The 18,572-nt window shown below is 34.9% G+C and overlaps 2 protein-coding genes across 3 annotated transcripts; one reads left to right on the top strand and one right to left on the bottom strand.

The window, feature by feature from the left end:
* Positions 1-1,986: 1,986 nt before the first annotated feature.
* Positions 1,987-5,868, bottom strand: LOC116198210 (autophagy-related protein 18b). Of its 2 annotated transcripts, XM_031528572.1 has the most exons (11): positions 5,697-5,866; positions 5,437-5,510; positions 4,941-5,014; positions 4,751-4,860; positions 4,552-4,643; positions 4,025-4,137; positions 3,684-3,803; positions 3,244-3,389; positions 2,897-3,010; positions 2,645-2,710; positions 1,987-2,407 (listed from the first exon to the last, which is right to left on the bottom strand). In XM_031528572.1, the coding sequence occupies exons 1-11, from the start codon at positions 5,753-5,755 to the stop codon at positions 2,266-2,268; spliced, it is 1,110 nt and encodes a 369-aa protein (XP_031384432.1). In that variant the 5' UTR covers positions 5,756-5,866; the 3' UTR covers positions 1,987-2,265. The 2 variants fall into 2 exon arrangements, with proteins under 2 accessions (XP_031384432.1, XP_031384433.1); XM_031528573.1 differs by lacking the exon at positions 2,897-3,010 and having other exon boundaries at positions 5,697-5,868.
* A 10,122-nt stretch (positions 5,869-15,990) lies between these two features.
* Positions 15,991-18,359, top strand: LOC116194288 (S-adenosylmethionine decarboxylase proenzyme-like). Its single transcript, XM_031523061.1, has 3 exons — positions 15,991-16,128; positions 16,443-16,619; positions 16,716-18,359. The coding sequence occupies exon 3, from the start codon at positions 16,912-16,914 to the stop codon at positions 18,049-18,051; it is 1,140 nt and encodes a 379-aa protein (XP_031378921.1). The 5' UTR covers positions 15,991-16,128; positions 16,443-16,619; positions 16,716-16,911; the 3' UTR covers positions 18,052-18,359.
* Positions 18,360-18,572: the final 213 nt, after the last annotated feature.

Below are 18,572 nucleotides of genomic sequence, written 5' to 3'. Positions count from 1 at the left end.
TTATATATATATATATATGTATATATATTACTTATCAAAAAAATATTCATGTATATATAATTATAATTGGCAATAAAAGGTCTTGCAAGTTGGATTTGGGAGGAAAAAGAGAGAGTGAGGAAAAAGAGATGGAGAGAATAAAAGATGAGAAATGCACAATTATATTGTTAAAATTTTACAATCATATCTTTCATCTAATGACTTTTATAAATTATAAATTGAAGGAGAAAAGATACTTTTGGTCCCTAAATTTTGGGGTGTTTGCCAATTTAGTCCTAAACATTTTGTTTATCAATTCTGCCATCAACCTTGCACATTTTTGTCGCATTAGTACAATCATAATTTTTTTTTCCCATTAATAAACGATGAAGAAGGTCGATTATGATTTTCCGCCACGACAGATCGAGAAATTATAATCTTCTTGTTGAATATTAAATGGATGTACGAATTTTAGATGTATGGATCGAGCTAGTAGATATCTTGAACGTTTACGTGTATATTTCAGCGTCGTTGTTGTCAATTTAATCATGTGTTCTATTTTATGTTTAAGCTTGGAGTTCTACGTCTTAAATTGTAGGGAAAAACAAAATGTTGAATTTCAAGGCCATCTTGCTATTGTTTACGTTGTCTGCCGCTACAATGAATTATTTTGCCACACGAATTCAATGTATCAGTTTTCGGGTGAAATTCCATTTAATAGACAAATATTATGTTTCTGCATTCATGTAAAGTTACCACTAGACTCTGCGTCGACATCCAATCCCGAGTTCGTACTAAATTGTTAAATTTGAGTTAATTAGGATAATAATCTTGAATTTAGTTTGGTTCATGATCTAATCTTTGGTCAAGAGGTTGAACTCACCCCCTCCTAGATCCGTCCTTGGTCTGATTATAATCACCCCTTACTAAAATCATAGAGAACATGCAATTGCGTTGGTCAAATAGCCTGCTAGGTTTTCTAACCGGATAGAAGATAACATGGTTACACTTGACATAGTAATAGAAATCAACATTTGATTCAACTGATTGAACGCCTATTCTATTTACATAAAGTTTTAGGTTCAATTCTCATGGATGGAGAGAAGTTATGATGGGAGAATTTTTTTTCTTTAATGGGCCAATCTTCGGAACTGAATTAGTCTTGATTTATTAGGTTTATGAATATCAAGGTACATACTAGAAAAAATGGCAATTGTAACGTGAAAAGAGTTTACTATAAAATATATCTCTATATAAAAAGAGAACTAAATCTCAAAACCGTATTACAATTTTAATATTTGAACTTTGAACAAAATTCATGCATCACATTTACGGATTCAATACATAATATCAGAGTCCTTTTCCACTCGACGAAAACAATGGAATGGATGAATCTATTTGGTTGTTTCCGGTAATTCGCGTCCCGTTTTGGGTTTATAGGCTTTGACAAAGAGAGGGTTTCGTCCCCATAGATGTGCCGCGCGGCATCAGATAGATGGTCGATTTTGAGTACGGGTCACAACGGTCAGCTTGGTGATAGTTCGTACTCAGTGGATTTACTACAGATATATGGATCTGCCAGTAGATAACTGTGAATGCGTATTTCTGTTTCATGGTAAATTTCGGTATGATCATGTGTCCCGTTTCATAAGCTTCGAGTCGATCTTGCCATGTTTTATCAGCTTCGAGTTGATCTTGCTATTTTTCAATTGTCCGTCGATTTGTATGAGTTGTTTGCCGTGCAGACTGATAGCTTTTGGGTGAAATTTCATCTAATATTACGTTTTGTGCGTACACGTGCACAGTGAGCACTAGATTTCGCTACGGGCCCCTAAGGAAAATTGGATCACTCAAACACGAGATGACTAAAAGGTCAGCAACCCAGTCCTTGAGTTTGAACTAGCTTGGGGTCGACGCATAACCCAGCCTGAAAATCCAATAAAAAACACCACACACACCGGTGCAAGCTCTCCGAACCTGACATCTCGAAGCCGAAAGTAGTTCGAATGAAAAACAATATGAACCCGAGAACAATCAATTAACTGTGAAAGTACTAAACTTATGGCGAATTTTTACATGTACAAGACAAGACCTTCCATACAAGAAACAAAGACCTCTTGAACGTGTAAACTTACAAGACTGCATGCATCTCTATTCATTTTCATTCCATTTTCAACTTCTTTCAGTAATTAAAAGAATATTTTTAAGTAAAACCACCCCATTGCGGGGAAAATACACCCACTGTAACCACATAGACACCACCTAAAATCTCGAATTTAGTTCTGTTCATGATCTTGTCGCAACGCTGGAATCTACAGTCAAGAGATTGAACTCACGCTCCAAACTCCACGAGGACTCGTTCTGGTTATTTATACTTAAGCTGTATTCTTGGAAGTAGCCGGTGAAGGCTATCAGCAACATTGTCACCCTGCAAACCACCAATTGATAAGGAGGATCGCACACAGGACAGCGTTCTAATGGTTAATTTCTGGAGGTTTTACTTTTTTATTTTTCTTTCACTTATATTCAGGGCACTCAGTCTCTTTTAGGATTTGTCACCTAAACTTAAAAATAATTCTATGAATGAAATGAAAACAGAAGGATATCATCATATGTCAATCAAATTTTAACCAACGATTCTCTAGTTGTTCTTGAAGTTGCATACCTGCATGCTGGAAAGTCAGATGTAGATGTTCCGCTTTCCTTAACCACCTTTCGAATTACTGCATAGCTGCAAAGAAAAAAATAGTCTCTGTTATATCATATTGGACAACATTCTAACACAAACGCAAGGAAAAGGACGTTTATGATAGATTGTAGAAACTTTTAATTCAGACATTAACTAAACCCGACCAAGACCATTGCCAGAACCCAAGATATTTAACGATAAGTAGATAATACTTATCAAATGCTTTACCTTTTTATTCCACTTGAAATTGCATTATGAAGTATTAGATGATAGGGTGGATCAAGCACGTCGTGAATGGAGTCTGGCAATACTGAGCCGAGTAAACTATTTGATCTTCTGCTTCTGTTGTTAAAAAATCAAAATTCAAGATATTCAAGTCAATTTTGGGTTCGCTTCAGAGAATGTTCTCTCGTTAAAAGTTATGATTATGCTGATTTTTTAAAAAAAATTCAGTTTCTAAGCAAAAGTAGAATATAAGCAACACAGAGCAGGCCTTAAAGTGTACGGAAACTGAGATAAAATCACACAATGGATCTCGTCCGTCTTATCAAACAAAAAATGGATCTCATCCATACCTCTGATTCATGGCAAGCTCGAGGCAAAATATGTGCACAGCTCCCGAAGAGCTCGTGGCAGCAAGAAGATCAGGAAGTTGCGCAGGAGGCCCAAATGAGAGGGAATATATTGTTGATGGATATGTCCCCCTTCTAAAGCTAAATGACTGCACAAAAAGCACCAAAAGGGCACTAAATTTTTTATTTCTCAACAGTAATCTCTTCTTTTTATTTTTTTAACCTTAAATTTTAATGATAATATGAAGAAATCTTTTCATATATCCACTTTGACAAAAAGCAAAAAATTTTCAGCATGAAGGAAAACCACAACTGACTGTTCCCTGAACAGAACCGAACTGGAATTTAAGTTGAGATTCCCCGATCAGGAACCAGATCAATAGTAGTAAACTAAACTTTATGCCTGTATATGTGCGCACAAATGTACACAATATTATGCTCACCTTAGTTGCTTCCGAAACAAGATAAACTCTGATAAGGGTCCCCTGTTCAGAAGCCGTAGCTAGGTACTTCCCATCTGATGAAAGGACCATTGCAGCCAATGGTGAACGATGGGCATCAATCTGCAAGATCCAACTTTCAAATATCAATCAATTAATCAATTTGATGGATCTCAGCACAAAAATTGCAGCATTTTAGAACGAACTTATTATTCAATCGCTATTTTCTGGACCAATCCCCAAAGAAGTCTAGACCTTTTCATCAATAGAGCAATAATATGCACACTTGAAATAAGAAGATGGAATTCTTTGGTATAATAAGTAAGACAACTACACTACATGACCTCACAATGTGGACGGAGCTCCATGACGTTGTACACCAAAACCAATCCTCTAGTCGTGCTTGCGGGAAGTGCTAGGAAGCAACCATCCGAATTCGGAGAAAATGCACATATTCCTAAAAGGATTTTAATACGTCAAACAGTTAAGACATGAGAACACAGAGTGAGGACGGTGCAATACCACAAGACTGGTGAAAGCCAAAAGTGTAACATGCAAAGAATGATAATACAGAAAAGATCCTCTAGGGTTCAGGTTAGCTTCAGTTTCATGCAACCAGTGGCCCAGATTGAGTATTATTTATTTAAGGTTATATGAAAATCAAGTTGATCTCAGCAACATAGGAATGTAGCGGTAACACTCAAAACAATGGTTCATTGCTATTCAGATGAACCCAAAGTCTTTTTTCTTAAAACCAAGACAGGGCTAAAAGGAACTGTAAAGGACCCAAATACAAAAAAAACCTGTCAAAAGGACGCAATTCCTATTGCTTCTAAGAGGCAAAATTCATTAACACAAATATGAGATGCACCTTTTAAGTTTGGAACAGTATCGACTGTGTCCAACATAGCTACACTATTTGTGTCGTATATGAACGTTTTGTCTTGTAGAACAACCACAAGTCTGCAATTAACATGGTATAAATTGGTAATCAGCAGCGGAATGTAAAAGGGATCAACAAGCTGAGATTGCATAGAAGTATTCTCTTTCATATGTCGATGTTTACATACCTTTTCCTGTTCAAGCGAATTGCAAGAACAGATGTAAGGAAGTTTAGCTCTCTGAGAGGAGTCCCAGTGGTAGTATTGAAGAGAACCAGGCGACGAGGTGATAAAGAAGGCTGCAAAAGAGTAGACCGACAATTGGATATAAAATTAAGGCGAGACATTCCCGTAATAGCATATAAAACAACACTAGCACCTGCTCACCAGCTCCAACAATGGCAAGGAGACTCGTGTTGAATAGCATTTCGACTATAATGAAAGCTCCCATCGCTGCCAAGACAAAGCATCAAAACAAAACAAGAAGAAAATTAATGCATAAAAAGCTGCTGAAGCTACCAATCCTCGTTAGCCATTTACAAATAAGTCAGAAGAAACAAGAGGGGTCACATATCAGCTAACATGAAACTGGTACAATTCAATCTGTACCCTTTATCTACGACAGCAAAACGATTTCTGCAAATCTCATATCGCCAACTCTACTGGAAATGTCCGATTCTTGAACTTATCATTACAAAGACTGTTCAGGACGATTCTATTTAATTACAGAAAATCAAGATTCTACATACAAAGCAGCTGTAGTCTGTTATTTCTGCGTCAAATTTATGGCAATTATCACCAATTTCATTTGCATATGCCCAAGAAAGCCGACGAATATAAGGGAAATGGTTCAAAATGTTAACTATGATACTTGCCTCGTTCATATAGAAGTTTCCCCGTGTTCGAGTCGAAAATCTTGAAACCATCCCTCGTACCAACAACGAAGCAGCTGCCAGAAGGCCCCCAAAAAAAAAAATGAAACGAAGCAACATAACATGCGATCTTCGAAAGGAAAACGAAACCCCGTCTCTCAAAAGCAAGCAATTTCTCACAATTCGGAAACTTTATAGAGTTCAAGCGAGAATTGACGACACCTCGAACGAAAATTGGGGGAATTGGCGGGTAAATCGATCACCTGCTATCTTGATTGAAGGAAGCGTAGAGAATTGGGTACGCCGACGACGGATTGGACATCTTGGCAGTCGTCCGTCGAACTAAGGACACCTGAATTTTGGCTTCTCAGAGCATCGGATTCGTCGTCATCACTGAGGAGCAAAGGACTGCGGATGGAACGAAGGATGAAGGAATTGGAAGAATTTCACCCCAAGTCAAAGGTTTTAGATTCGGGACAAGAAAAGAAGTTAATTACAAATTGCCCCTTTTAGTATTTTCTATCTTACTAATCCGCCCCCAGAGTTTCATATATCCGTTAAATTCTCAGTTTACTTGCTCCCTCTGTTTCAGGCTTTCGGCTATCTCATTTTGTACCACATGTTGAGGATCTGTCTCAATTAAATTATTCCACTCGGAAGTATCATCGAACCGATTACTGACATGCTCGAGCTCGGCTTGGCCAAGATTTTGAGGCGTTGTTGTTTAATATAACCTTTAGTATGGCTTTCGATATTTCAGTTCGCGATGTAAAAGAATATTTGGCCCTTGTTCGGGATGATGCTGGAAAAGGGTATCCAAATTTCGATACCTTACATGAAACAACACTTTGGAGTATTAAATTGGACAGATACTTATGTTTGGACTAACAGTAAAGGAAGCAATACTGATAGTGTAGAATTGCTGAAAATGTGAGCTCTCTTTGTTGTTCATACTCGATAACCTCGACAAGGAGTTACGATACGAATTGTAAGAGCAGATAACATGATTTTCTCAAGCTATGTGTACGCGTGTGATTGTCATTACAAGCGTACATGCATTCTGTAGACTTTGATCAACTGTGTTAAATTTTTTCAATGAGATCACGAAATGTTCTCAATCTATTAATTAAAAATCGTCGCTCATGCCGGGTTTTCTTGAGGTCTTTAACTTATCTCTTTGCAAATTACTATCCACCATGAAATTAGCATCTGGTCGATTGAAATGGATAAAACCTCTTAAGTATGTTAAGAGTTCGATCACATTATTTGTCTTGCCAAATATTAAAAGAAAAAAAAAACGAAAGAAATAATTATTGATCTTGTCTTCTTGGCATGGGCTTGGTTTGTTTTTACTTAAAACTTGGGGCTTTCCTTAAATATTGATAGGCCCAATTCTCATAGTCTTCGATCCTCCAAAGTCTGGGCCATTAGATTCACTTACTATTTAAGATAATGGCTCAAAGCTATAACATCAAACACAAGAACTAAACATGAATTCATTTTTTTATAGTATTACAGTGAAATGATGGTTATATATTACCTTTTTTTCGTCTTCTGGGCCACCTAATGATTACATATTATATGATATCATCGGTTCTTTCACCATGCAGATAATGATGTTCCATGCATTGAGGCAAATTTATGGGCATGGCCCATAGCCTTTGATTTGGGCACGCTAGATTGTTTCGTATTTTGGCGAAATAACCATTTTCCTACCAAAGATGGATAATTAGAGCTTGGATGATCATAGTTTCTAGTTTATGTATGGATTAATGAGTCTTGAATCAGGACAACTAATAACTACTTAGCTAATCAAGAGAGGGTATGGCGCAGTGATGCACCTCTCGTCTAGTGACCAAGAAGTCACAGATTCGATACCCAGTGGAATTACATGTGCCCTTATATTAGATATTTAAGATTTCATAGTAATGTACTAAGCCCATGGACCTCCCTTATAATCGAAAAAAAAATAACTACTTAGTTAAGGTTACATGTATCACGATAATGTAATCAAGAGAGGGTATGGTGCAATGGTGTACCTCTCGTCTAGTGACCAAGAAGTCACAGATTTAATACTCAGTGGGACTATCTGTGCCCCTATATTAGATATTTAGGATTTCAGAGTAATGTACTAGGCCCATGAACCTCCCTTATAATCGAAAAAAAAATAACTACTTAGTTAAGGTTACATGTATCACGATAATGTAATCAAGAGAGGATATGGCGCAATGGTGTACCTCTCGTCTAGTGATCAAGAAGTCACAGATTCGATACTCAGTGGAACTACCTGTGCCCCTATATTAAATATTTGGGATTTCATAGTAATGTACTAGGCCCATGGACCTCCCTTATAATCGAAAAAAAATAACTACTTAGTTAAGGTTACATGTATCACGATAATGTAATAGAATATGAATTTTATATACTGAAATTTAATCGTGCTAAAAGAGCGATTTTTAGACTGAAATAAATAAATATATATATATATATATATATATGAAAGAGTGCATATAAGCAAAATGAATTATTTACCAATATATCGTTTTATATTGTATATATATACTAGATAATAGATATAAGAAATTAAAATAATATATATATATATATATATATAATACTTATGTAAAATATAATAGAAATCGTGAAATGAGTATTATTTAAGTTTTTGAAGGAAAGGTCGATTATTCCATCCAATGTAAGAAACAAAGCCTCCAAATATATTGCTTTTTAACTAATAAAGGTAACACCTATATAAGAAAATGGAGTATAAAATTTTATATATATATATTCATTACGTCTCTTTTCATTACTTTGCCGGTCTAGCAAATGGTGAACAGTGTGTTTGTACCACGACGAGTACGAGAAAATCCAGGCATCGATCACCATAGTCAAGTGGTCTTGAATACTTTCAACTTTGGCACAAAAATTTCGGAGGCAAACAAAAATAAATATCTTTGTGATCCTATGATTTGAACAATAACCCCAATGGCGACGTGCACTAATTTTCTCAAATCCACAAATATCTGTCCTCCGTCCATAACTTAAAAATTCCCTCTTTAGATGAATAGGGATCACCCGATTGCTAACAATTTTCGTCGTATACACAATATATTAATCCTTTATGTGTCCTCCCACTTCCCCAAGAGATGTTAGTGCTAATAAATATCTCTCTACTACATAACAGGTATATCGCGTGAGATGTATTATAATTTAATAAAGATTAACACATCAGCGCGGATGGTTACAATTTGTAAATGATTATGTTTAGAAAGAAACAGATTTACTGGTTGAGTGGTATTACCGTAAAGACATGTGATATACTTATTACACAAAATACGCAATAGCAATTTCCTGGAAAACCCACTGCACGATGCTTTCCTACTTTTTGGTGGATTCATTCTTTCAAATTGCATCCTGAGATTGGTTTAAGAAGCTATCAGTTCCCTTTTCCCTTGCAATTGGATACTTTTCTGTAAAGTCACATTAATTCTTGGTTAATTAATTTATGTACGCATGCCCATCATGGATATCATGCAGAGCGGAATATAATTATATATGCATCAGAAACCCTAGTGGGATTTAGGAGAAATACGTTTCGAATTTGTATTAGTGAATGATATAAGTCATGTAATCGTTCTCATTGAGAGCAAGCAGAATTCTGGATACAATTTGATACGATATATGCAATGATCGGATCTTGAAAATAAAAGACTGTTACGTATGACAAAATAATTGTCAGTGGAGGTTTTTATTCGGGTAGGCGGACGAGATCTCTTAGTACATTGTTATAACATATAAGCTAGAGATTAGTCGTGACTGTAAACAAGGAGACCAAAGTGAACCACATGCATGTTTCCCTATATGGACAGGGCATGTTACGTCAACTGTTTCATTACATGCCACACTCTTAAGTCAATCCATATGCATGTACGTTTGTAACTTGATCGAGAGTTATTGCTCCGAAATCCTTAAGGAACCCTAGGAATTCGTGGATCATGCAGATCAAATGATGGTTGAAAGACGGGTTTGTGACGCAAGATCTTTTGTGGCGACTAAACAATAACTTATTAATTGACATCAAAAGAAAAATGAGAAAGAAAAGATAGATGACATTGATGATCGAAGAACCGACTTGTTAAACACATACTCAGAAAAATGAACATAAGCTAACACGAATTAGTAATGCAATCAATTGGCATTTGGCATCAAGCCCTCCAATAAAAAGTGCCTTTCAAGCCAAATAGTTGCTAGCCGATAAAATAATAAATTAAAAAGAAGTGAATCATTCCCCAATACCGTCGTCAAACCAATAACATTCCTGTTTTCTATAATCCAATAATCGGCCTGTACGTTTTATAAGTTTCGCACGTCCCATGCAATTTATATGCTCAAAAAAGCCGTTGCACGTTGGGTTGATCCGATTCGTGAAGTACAAACTACAAATTCTGCAAGCACCATGCAATATGAAAACATAAAAGATAAAAACTGTTAACCATATTTGTCGATATGATATCAATGGAGTAATTTTATTTGAATTGGGATTTGATCCAATATGGGATAAAATTCTCAAGTCATGAATTTTCTTCACTCATAAATACTCAAATCTAAAATCTTATTTTAAAAAACATAAGCGTCAAACTTTTGAATAAATTAATATTTGGTTCATACCATTTTTGTTATACATCTTTCTTTTCTTTTTTAAGAGTCAGACTAGTGGGTTCTGAGTGTATGCCCAAGCGGATGGCATAATCTTCAAACATTCCAAATCCACCTTAATAAATAAATAAATAAATATATATATATATATATATATAAATTTGCAACAATACCAAATAGAAAGAAACATATCTGCAGGCATTAGATTCTATAAAGAACGTTTCACGAGCCAGCCAGCCATTTTGACTCTTGAGTGGCAAAAGGACATGCTTCATTATCATCTAATATAATATATTGCCGTACGTACTGCGAGCTAGCTGTACTTTTGTTGTTATCCGATTTCAATTTCTCTAACTAATCCCGTCGGCATGCAGTGATGGATCTATAAATTGCTATCGATATGATTTGCTTTAGTAAATTGAGTTTACTACTGTTATAATTAAGTCTAATAATCACAGTTAATCACTGGTTGGTACACATGTAAATGGATCACATTAGTCCTTGTTATAATACCTTTCCCGATATAAGTTGTTTTGATCATTTGATGCATGCTAAGCCTTCTTGATCTTCAACAAGTTCCTTTACTCTTTAACTTTGAAATTATTTTTAATTAAAACTTTGATATTTATTTTCCCTAGTTTGATAGCCTTTTGACCCCTCCCATATATGATATATCTAAATAAAAAAAAAGACCCCTCACATATTATATATTATCTCTTCCTCATATACTTTATTTTCTAAAAATATTCCGTCACCTCGAGAATGCTCGATCATATGTAGATTAACTTGTATAAACAATTTATTTTTTCTCTATTTTTTTTAAAAATTTTGGGTCAATAAAAAATGCGTATATTACAATTGTTATATTTCATATGTTAAGTTTCCTATGAGGACCAAATCTCCGTTTCCTCAGCCCCATGAATTTATTCCACTTACTTGCCAAACTCTATAAGGGAGGTGAATTAGGCAAACCTAACTGTAACCTGATCTGAACCAAAAAAAAAGGTAAAAAATTAAAATAACAATGACATGTAGTCTTTTGATGATCATTAAGAATAACAATGCCTAATAGTGGGAAAAAAATATTATAGTATTCTTTATCTTTTTAATTTATTTATTTACACGTGTTTCCCTTTGGGATAGTAATAGATGGTCCCCATGGATATTGGACATTGTTTCTTGGGAATGTCTGTATTGTCATGTAGCATCAAAGTCTCGAAGCTAATTAGATAGCATATAACTATTTGTCCTACTTAATTAAGCATAGAAAATTCAATTATATAATTTTGTCCTACTTAATTAAGTTGTAGAAAATTCAATTGGCATATATATACATTGTGAAATTTTTTTGCCTTGAAAACTGTTCTGCACCAGGCAGCCACCAATCATCCCAATCCATACCATGAAAATTGATCATAATTTGTCCCAGTAGTATGTACCATAAAGTTAGGGTTTGTTATATTTGCATCATGACCCCATTATCTACTTTCTTCTCCGTGATGCATATTGGGGACGACAAAAACTTAAGGTTGAAAGCAGGTTTACAACTGATATGAGTTGATTCAAGCTATTCTCGATGCCCTTTTTTTATAAATAAAATTTAAAGTTTGTATCTTATAAATTGAAAAAAATTCAAATCGAAAGAGTTCTACTCCTCAGTTAACTCGTCAGCTTTGAACTAAATTAATTGTGGTTAGTTGGACTTCTGGATATCATAATTTATGTCGAGAAGAAAAGGGAAATAATTTCGCAAAACCAAATTTCAAGTTTGCAAATTGAGATCGCGCTAGGTCAAGTTATTTCAGCATGCAAAATCAATTTCTCCCTTCTAAAATTTCTCCCTTATAACCGAAAAAAAAAATTCCATTAAAATAAGAATTTCCATAAACCAAATATACTTATCTATTCAATAATATCGATGTACAATTTTACATATATATCTCTATCCATCTCAATCATCCCGTTGTGTATGGACGTATGAAGAGTTTCCAGGACATTGCACAAGAAGCTCCCACCTAAGACTTCAAATGAACTCCAGACCCACTGTCGCACCATAGTGAAGTTAAATACGTAAGATTAGTAGTGAAATCCATGCGTTGTGGGCACTAACCAATATTTGAATTTTTTCATAACCTACTAAAATACAATTTCAGTAACAATATTTTTACAGACTTATTATAAATAATACTCTGATCATAAAATATATGAATTGACCGTCCATGACCCAAAAATAATTCAAATTTACTTGGTATAATAGTTTTTTTTATCGATTTTCATTGGAAGATAATTACTAATAAAATTGTTTTCTTTTATTTTTGTAATTGTTTCAATTAATTACTTCTGAGTATCGAAAATATAATAGGTGTATAGGGAATATTACGAGATGTTACATCACGAGCTAAGGGAACGACGAAAGGTGAGCTCTTGTTGAACAAACGGAGCTCTCTCATTTACAAGAGGCTACTTTAAATATATATAAAAGATTTCTAGTTCTAAAGATATTATCCTCTGGTAAAAAAGAAATTATCCTCTTCAGAAAATTATAACATGATAATCAATCATGGGGATAAGCATAACATATTTTTATGAATAACTGTAATATACTCTGTTGAAAGTTGTGTAATATTTGGTCTATCATTTTATTTTATTTTATTTTTCTTTAAACTATTACGTATTTGAATAGAAATACTATATCATTCCGTAGAACGTACCACACTTGTCACCGTAGCTATGTAATATAACAAAACTCCATCCTCTTCGAATTTGTCCCCAAAAGAGGAGGAAAAGGTGAAAATGAAATTGAACTGGCTTCATCATCTATCAACATAGATTTTTTTCGGATTACGAGGGGAGAGTACAATTCGAATTTCGTATTCTCGTGACTGTGATTCTTTTTCGTTTATTTTCTATTATATTTTTAATAAATTTATTTTACTTATAATATGTTCTATTTGACTTTTGATAAATAAACGAACGAAAACAATAAGTGCATTCACATTGCTATATCGTCCTATTAGGCAAATAAATTATTAACGATAAAGTAAAAAATAAAATTATAAAGTGATACAATAATAAAAACGTTGATTAACGCTGAACTAAATAATAATATTTTAAAATAATATATTAATATATACTTTTACTTAACGATGAAGTAAATAATATTATTATGTATGTTTATTTTTCTATAAGTTTTACAACAAATTAATTTTCATGAATTTCGTTGTATAATTGATTGGTAGCATACTCGATCAAGTGAGTGATTTTCTCGCATACTACATACCATATTCTACCCTTTCATGCCAAATGTTTAGATCTATTATGACATAGTCTTTTAGGATTTAGGGTAGCATTAATACATATGAATTTTATACTACCTATACTTACATTTTTTCTATATATTTTACTGGAAAAAATAATGAATTTTAATTGATTTTGTCACATTTACTTAGTTGAAAGTTTTGTAATGTATAATTACAAATTATTTTTCATAAATTACAAAATGTGTTGTTTTTTGCTGCTTACCAAGCACATGTTAACTCTGACATTATTCAAGGAGAAAGATTACTTATTCATTAATTGCTTCAATTTAATTTTCACCGACTACAAAACATTAATTAACTTATTACTTTAAAAATAATTAATCTCACATAATTTTTTCTATTAACTATCCTATATTAGCTTAAAAGCCACAATAAAAAATTTCCTCAATAACATCATTTAATGATCGTGCGTAACATGGACCATCATCCTAGTTAGTTCATATAGTATGCACTTACCATATATTTATAATATATATAAATAATAATAATATATAATAAATATAATAAGCAACTAATAAATACAAATAAAATACATTAAGCTTGCATCTTTTTTATTATAGTGCGGGAGACTACGAGAAAGTTTTCATATTCTGATGACCTTTTTTAATTATACTCATGTTATTTTATACAAATTATTATATTGTATATTTTATTTAATATTTTCTGAATAAAGAAAAGAAAAATAAACATATTTTGTAATCATAAGTATTTTGTTTTCTAGGGCAGTTACATAAATAATTATTTAATTCATAAAAATGAAAAAAAAATCATTCAACTACTTTTTTTTTCGACGCCTTTCATTAAGTATTTTTCTGATGAAAGTACAATACTACAAAATTGAAGAATGAGTCGATTTCTTTGCTTGTTATGCTCTTTTCTTTTTCTCAATTTAATATTTCTATAAAAGTTTTTTTTTGTGCATCTTCTTCAGCTCATTGAGATCATAACCACTAGTTTGTACTGTATTAATATTTTCGGTGTATATACTCTGATATTCAAAAGTTCAACGGATACTGACTAATCCAGTTCGAGCTAGGTTGACCCATTAAATGGTAAAACTCTTCTAATTAAGGATTGTCTCCATTCCCAATACTTGTACTGTATTAATATTTTCGATTGTAAAGAAATTTTCTTTTACTCTTAATACTATTTTCTATCATTAGTTTGATTGTGACTGTTTTCAATTGTCTCTGTGCTTTATTTTGTTAATCTAAATATTATAATATAAATAAACCAATAAGCAATTGTATACTCGGTGTGAACGTAAGTGATTAATAAGGCAATCCTGCATGGACAGATAACCTACCTACTATAGGGATATACTAGCGCTCGAAGTCCGCGCACTACCGCAGGTCGAGAAAAATTTTTATTATTTTTTTATCTATCATGGTAGCATGTGTAATAATAATTTATGCATATTCATAAAAAATAACTTATATATTGATCATTATTAAAGTAACGATAAAAAACTATCTATATTTGAAAATTGTACACTTTTGATGATAGTAAATCATCATGATTTTCAATAAGTAGTATGTTAATTAATATTTCATACGGTGTAAAATATAACATCATTTCCCACTAATGGTAATTTAAATTATCAATAGTTCTAATTAGAAAATGATGACCAAAACATAAATAGTCTCAGGTGGTTCATTACTTTTGATTGGATAAACTTTACTTATAGGGGGGATTTGATATTCATTGAAAGCATTTCGTTGTCACGACTATTGTCAATAGTCATGCGAGAATTTGTCTCAATTATCATGCGTTCATTGAAAAAATAAGGAAATTTTTAACGAATGTGGGTCGATTTTATGCAATGTGATGCTTTCTTTAGACTCAGTCTCGAGTGCAAGTTCTGTAATTAACAAAAATTCATGATTGAAATATCTTCATCATTTAGTGAGTTAACCTCACTTGAACTTAAATAAGTCTGACCAATTGAATTTGCTAGATAATAGGTGGCGTACATAAAAAAAAAAGTACATCAAAACAAAAAGGTTTTTATATTGAAATTAGATAAAAGATTTGGGAAATATCGTAATAAAAGAAAAAAATAATTGAGGTTAGATTAATAGGGCCCATTGAACTTCAGGATAGTAGGCAATTTATACAAGGAAAATGTTTTGTATATATAATAAAACTATATCTAAATTAAATTAAGAATTTTTAAATTATAAAAGAATGTTAATTATTAAAAATATGTATAGAATAATTTATTATATTATGAAATAGAGTATTTTTTGTAGGGCTACATGCACGATATGTACGTAGTCAAACTTATCATCCCCGTATTTGGCAGGATTGTAATCGATGCCGCTATTATAGTCGGGTGAACCTCTTATACCATTATTATTTAAAATGATCATTTTTTTTAAAAAGGCATGTGAGAGTATAAAAAAGTTTTCTACTCTCCCTACCATGCATATGGACCCCGTTTTAATTTTTTTACTCCAACTATAATATAAGACTTCACTTACCATAATAATAATGATAGTAATAATAATTCTTTTCTGATAGATCCAGATTTATGCCCACCATTTCCCCTATATAAGTACCCTCTTTCCGGACTCCTCTCCTCACTCAAATACCTCGACTTGCCCTCACCCCTTTCTCTCTTTCTCTGCGTTCACTTCTCCCTTTGATCATCCAAAATCTCTTAACCATCATTCCTTGGAAGCAAAGAAGATAATCGAGTCAATTGGCTTTTGTGCTAGTAAGTGTGTCATATGATCATCGATATATACGTAAATCTCAGTTTTCATCTGTGGCTTCTTTTAGTTCTCGCAATGATTAATCGATCGAACTGTGCAAAAGTTTGTACACCGCCCAAATGTTGGTTTTCTCTTGTTTATTTGTAATTCCATGTTTATTTCCCGGATTTCCATTTATTTTGGGCAACCAATCTTTTAACTACATATGTGCATCACACCAGTGCTGGTTTACCAGCGCAAATGATGGGCACGATCCTATTTATTATACCGAGGACACATATCTAATAGCGTTTCATTCTTTTTGGTCTTTGTGTAGTTTGTCAGACATAGGAGAGTGAATGTGTTAATGGAGACCAAAGGTGGCAATAAGAAGAGCAGAAGCTGTAGTTGTAACAATAGGTCCGTGCTGTACGAAGTCCCTCTTGGATATCGCATTGAAGACGTTCGACCACACGGCGGCATTGAAAAGTTCCGAACTGCTGCATACTCCAACGTAAGTTTATTGCGCAAGCTCATCGACGTTCCATAAATTTTCTATACATATATATATATATATATTCATTCTTTTCTTTTTTCTTTTTTCCTGCAGTTCCTGAAGAAACCATCCTGAGATTCCTTCAAGGACATTGGTTGCATCCGTAGAATAAAAAGCTTCCCATTTTCTAGTTTGATTTTCTTTTATTTTCATCAGAAGATTTGATTTCAAGAGCCCAAATCCCAAAGAACCCGGTTGAAGCAGTTGATCACTCAAAGGGTTGCCAGGAGGCTGCTCAGTGCGACAAGCAATGGCCGTGTTAACTGAACCGACCACCGAGTCACCAATTCAGTCCCCGATCGGGTTTGAGGGCTTTGAGAAGCGCCTTGAGATCACCTTTTCCCCTGCACCAATTTTCACCGACCCTCACGGACTCGGCCTCCGAGCTTTAACCCGGAGCCAGCTTGATTCAATCCTTGGGCCTGCCTGCTGCACCATAGTGGCCCAGCTTTCGAACTGTGAGTTGGACTCATATGTCCTCTCAGAGTCAAGCCTCTTCGTGTACCCGCTGAAGATAATCCTCAAAACATGTGGGACCACTAAGCTGCTTTTGTCTATCCCGCCAGTTCTAGAGCTAGCAGAGTCGCTCTCCCTCTGTGTCGACTCGGTTATGTACTCGCGGGGCAGCTTCATTTTCCCAAATGCCCAGCCTGCTCCACACCGGAGCTTCGCCGAGGAGGTTGCGGTCCTCAAGTGCTTCTTTAAAGACCTGACCGGGGCCGCATATGTTATCGGAGATCCCAGAACTGTTAACCGGAAGTGGCATGTGTACTCTGCCTGTTCTAAGCCGTCACATTGGAACGGCCAAACTGATGTGATCGGGATTGAAATGTGCATGACTGGCTTGGCCAAGAAGAGGTCAGCTACATTTTTCAAGAGTTCAGATGGCAAAACCCGCTCTGCACATGAAATGACGGAGAACTCTGGGATAAACAAGATCATCCCGGGACATGAGATCTGCGACTTCAACTTTGACCCCTGTGGATATTCGATGAACGGGATCGACGCTGCAGCCTACTCCACCGTGCACGTAACCCCAGAGGACGGCTTTAGCTACGCAAGCTATGAGGCCTCAGGATTCAATCCAAGGTCCGTGAAATTTGACTTGCTGATCAAGAAAGTTTTGGAGTGCTTTGAGCCCCAAGAGTTCTCGGTGGCGGTCACATGCGGGGCACATGACAAGTGGTGGACCAAAGGATCGGCTTTCGTAAAGGGCTACCTCGGCAGGCCCATTGTGGAGCAGGAGCTGCCCGGTGGCTCAGTTGTTGTGTACCGGAGTTACAAGAAGGAGCAGAGGGGGCATACTGTAGTGCACTGCCCTTTTAAGGTGGCTAAAGCGTGCAGGGAAGAGGCAGCGGAGGCGGTAGAGGAGGTGGTGGATGAGGCCTGAGGACAGCGCGGTTGCGTGTCGGGCCAGTGTTTCACCGGCATAGAGTCCGTCGCTTACAAAGGAAATAGAAGTCCGAATAAAGGGTATAGTTAGCCCCACTTATGGAAATTAAACCTGTAAAGCACGGGCGTACATCACTACACTACAATTCCTTTTTCGCCGGCCTAGTGTTTATGTTATTGGGAAATAATGTTTTCTGCTTCTGCTTGGGTCGCTTTTTAGTCGACTAAGGGTGAGACGGAACATAGTGTGTGTTTTAACGATTGGATTCCTTGTTAATAGAAGCTGTGAATTGGACTTCTCTTTTTTCCCTGGAGAAAAATATTTCGAACTTATCCTTCATACGATATAATAAAAAGAAAGTTTGCCTGATCAATCTTTCAAAAGTTACATAGCAAATGACTCATCTATGAAACTTTGTGTTCGAGTTGATCGGATCAGAAAGGGCATTTCCTCAACAAAATAGAAGAGAACTGACAACCTGCCATACGATTCCGACTACTATAACTTATCAAATGTCC

The sequence above is a fragment of the Punica granatum genome, chromosome 2 (genome assembly GCF_007655135.1).
Source record: "Punica granatum isolate Tunisia-2019 chromosome 2, ASM765513v2, whole genome shotgun sequence".
Taxonomy (NCBI): Eukaryota; Viridiplantae; Streptophyta; class Magnoliopsida; order Myrtales; family Lythraceae; genus Punica; species Punica granatum.
The sequence above is the reverse complement of the archived record's forward strand: the minus strand, read 5'-3'. Positions and strand labels throughout refer to the sequence as shown.

Excerpts from the sequence above, each read along its gene's own strand:
- LOC116198210 (XM_031528572.1), bottom strand. The coding sequence starts at position 5,755 with ATGTCCAATCCGTCGTCGGCGTACCCAATTCTCTACGCTTCCTTCAAT. Across the intron at positions 5,015-5,436 it reads GAAACTTCTATATGAACGAG|CGATGGGAGCTTTCATTATA; the intron begins GCAAGTATCATA and ends TTGTCTTGGCAG. Across the intron at positions 4,644-4,750 it reads ATTCGCTTGAACAGGAAAAG|ACTTGTGGTTGTTCTACAAG; the intron begins GTATGTAAACAT and ends TGTTAATTGCAG.
- LOC116194288 (XM_031523061.1), top strand. The coding sequence starts at position 16,912 with ATGGCCGTGTTAACTGAACCGACCACCGAGTCACCAATTCAGTCCCCG.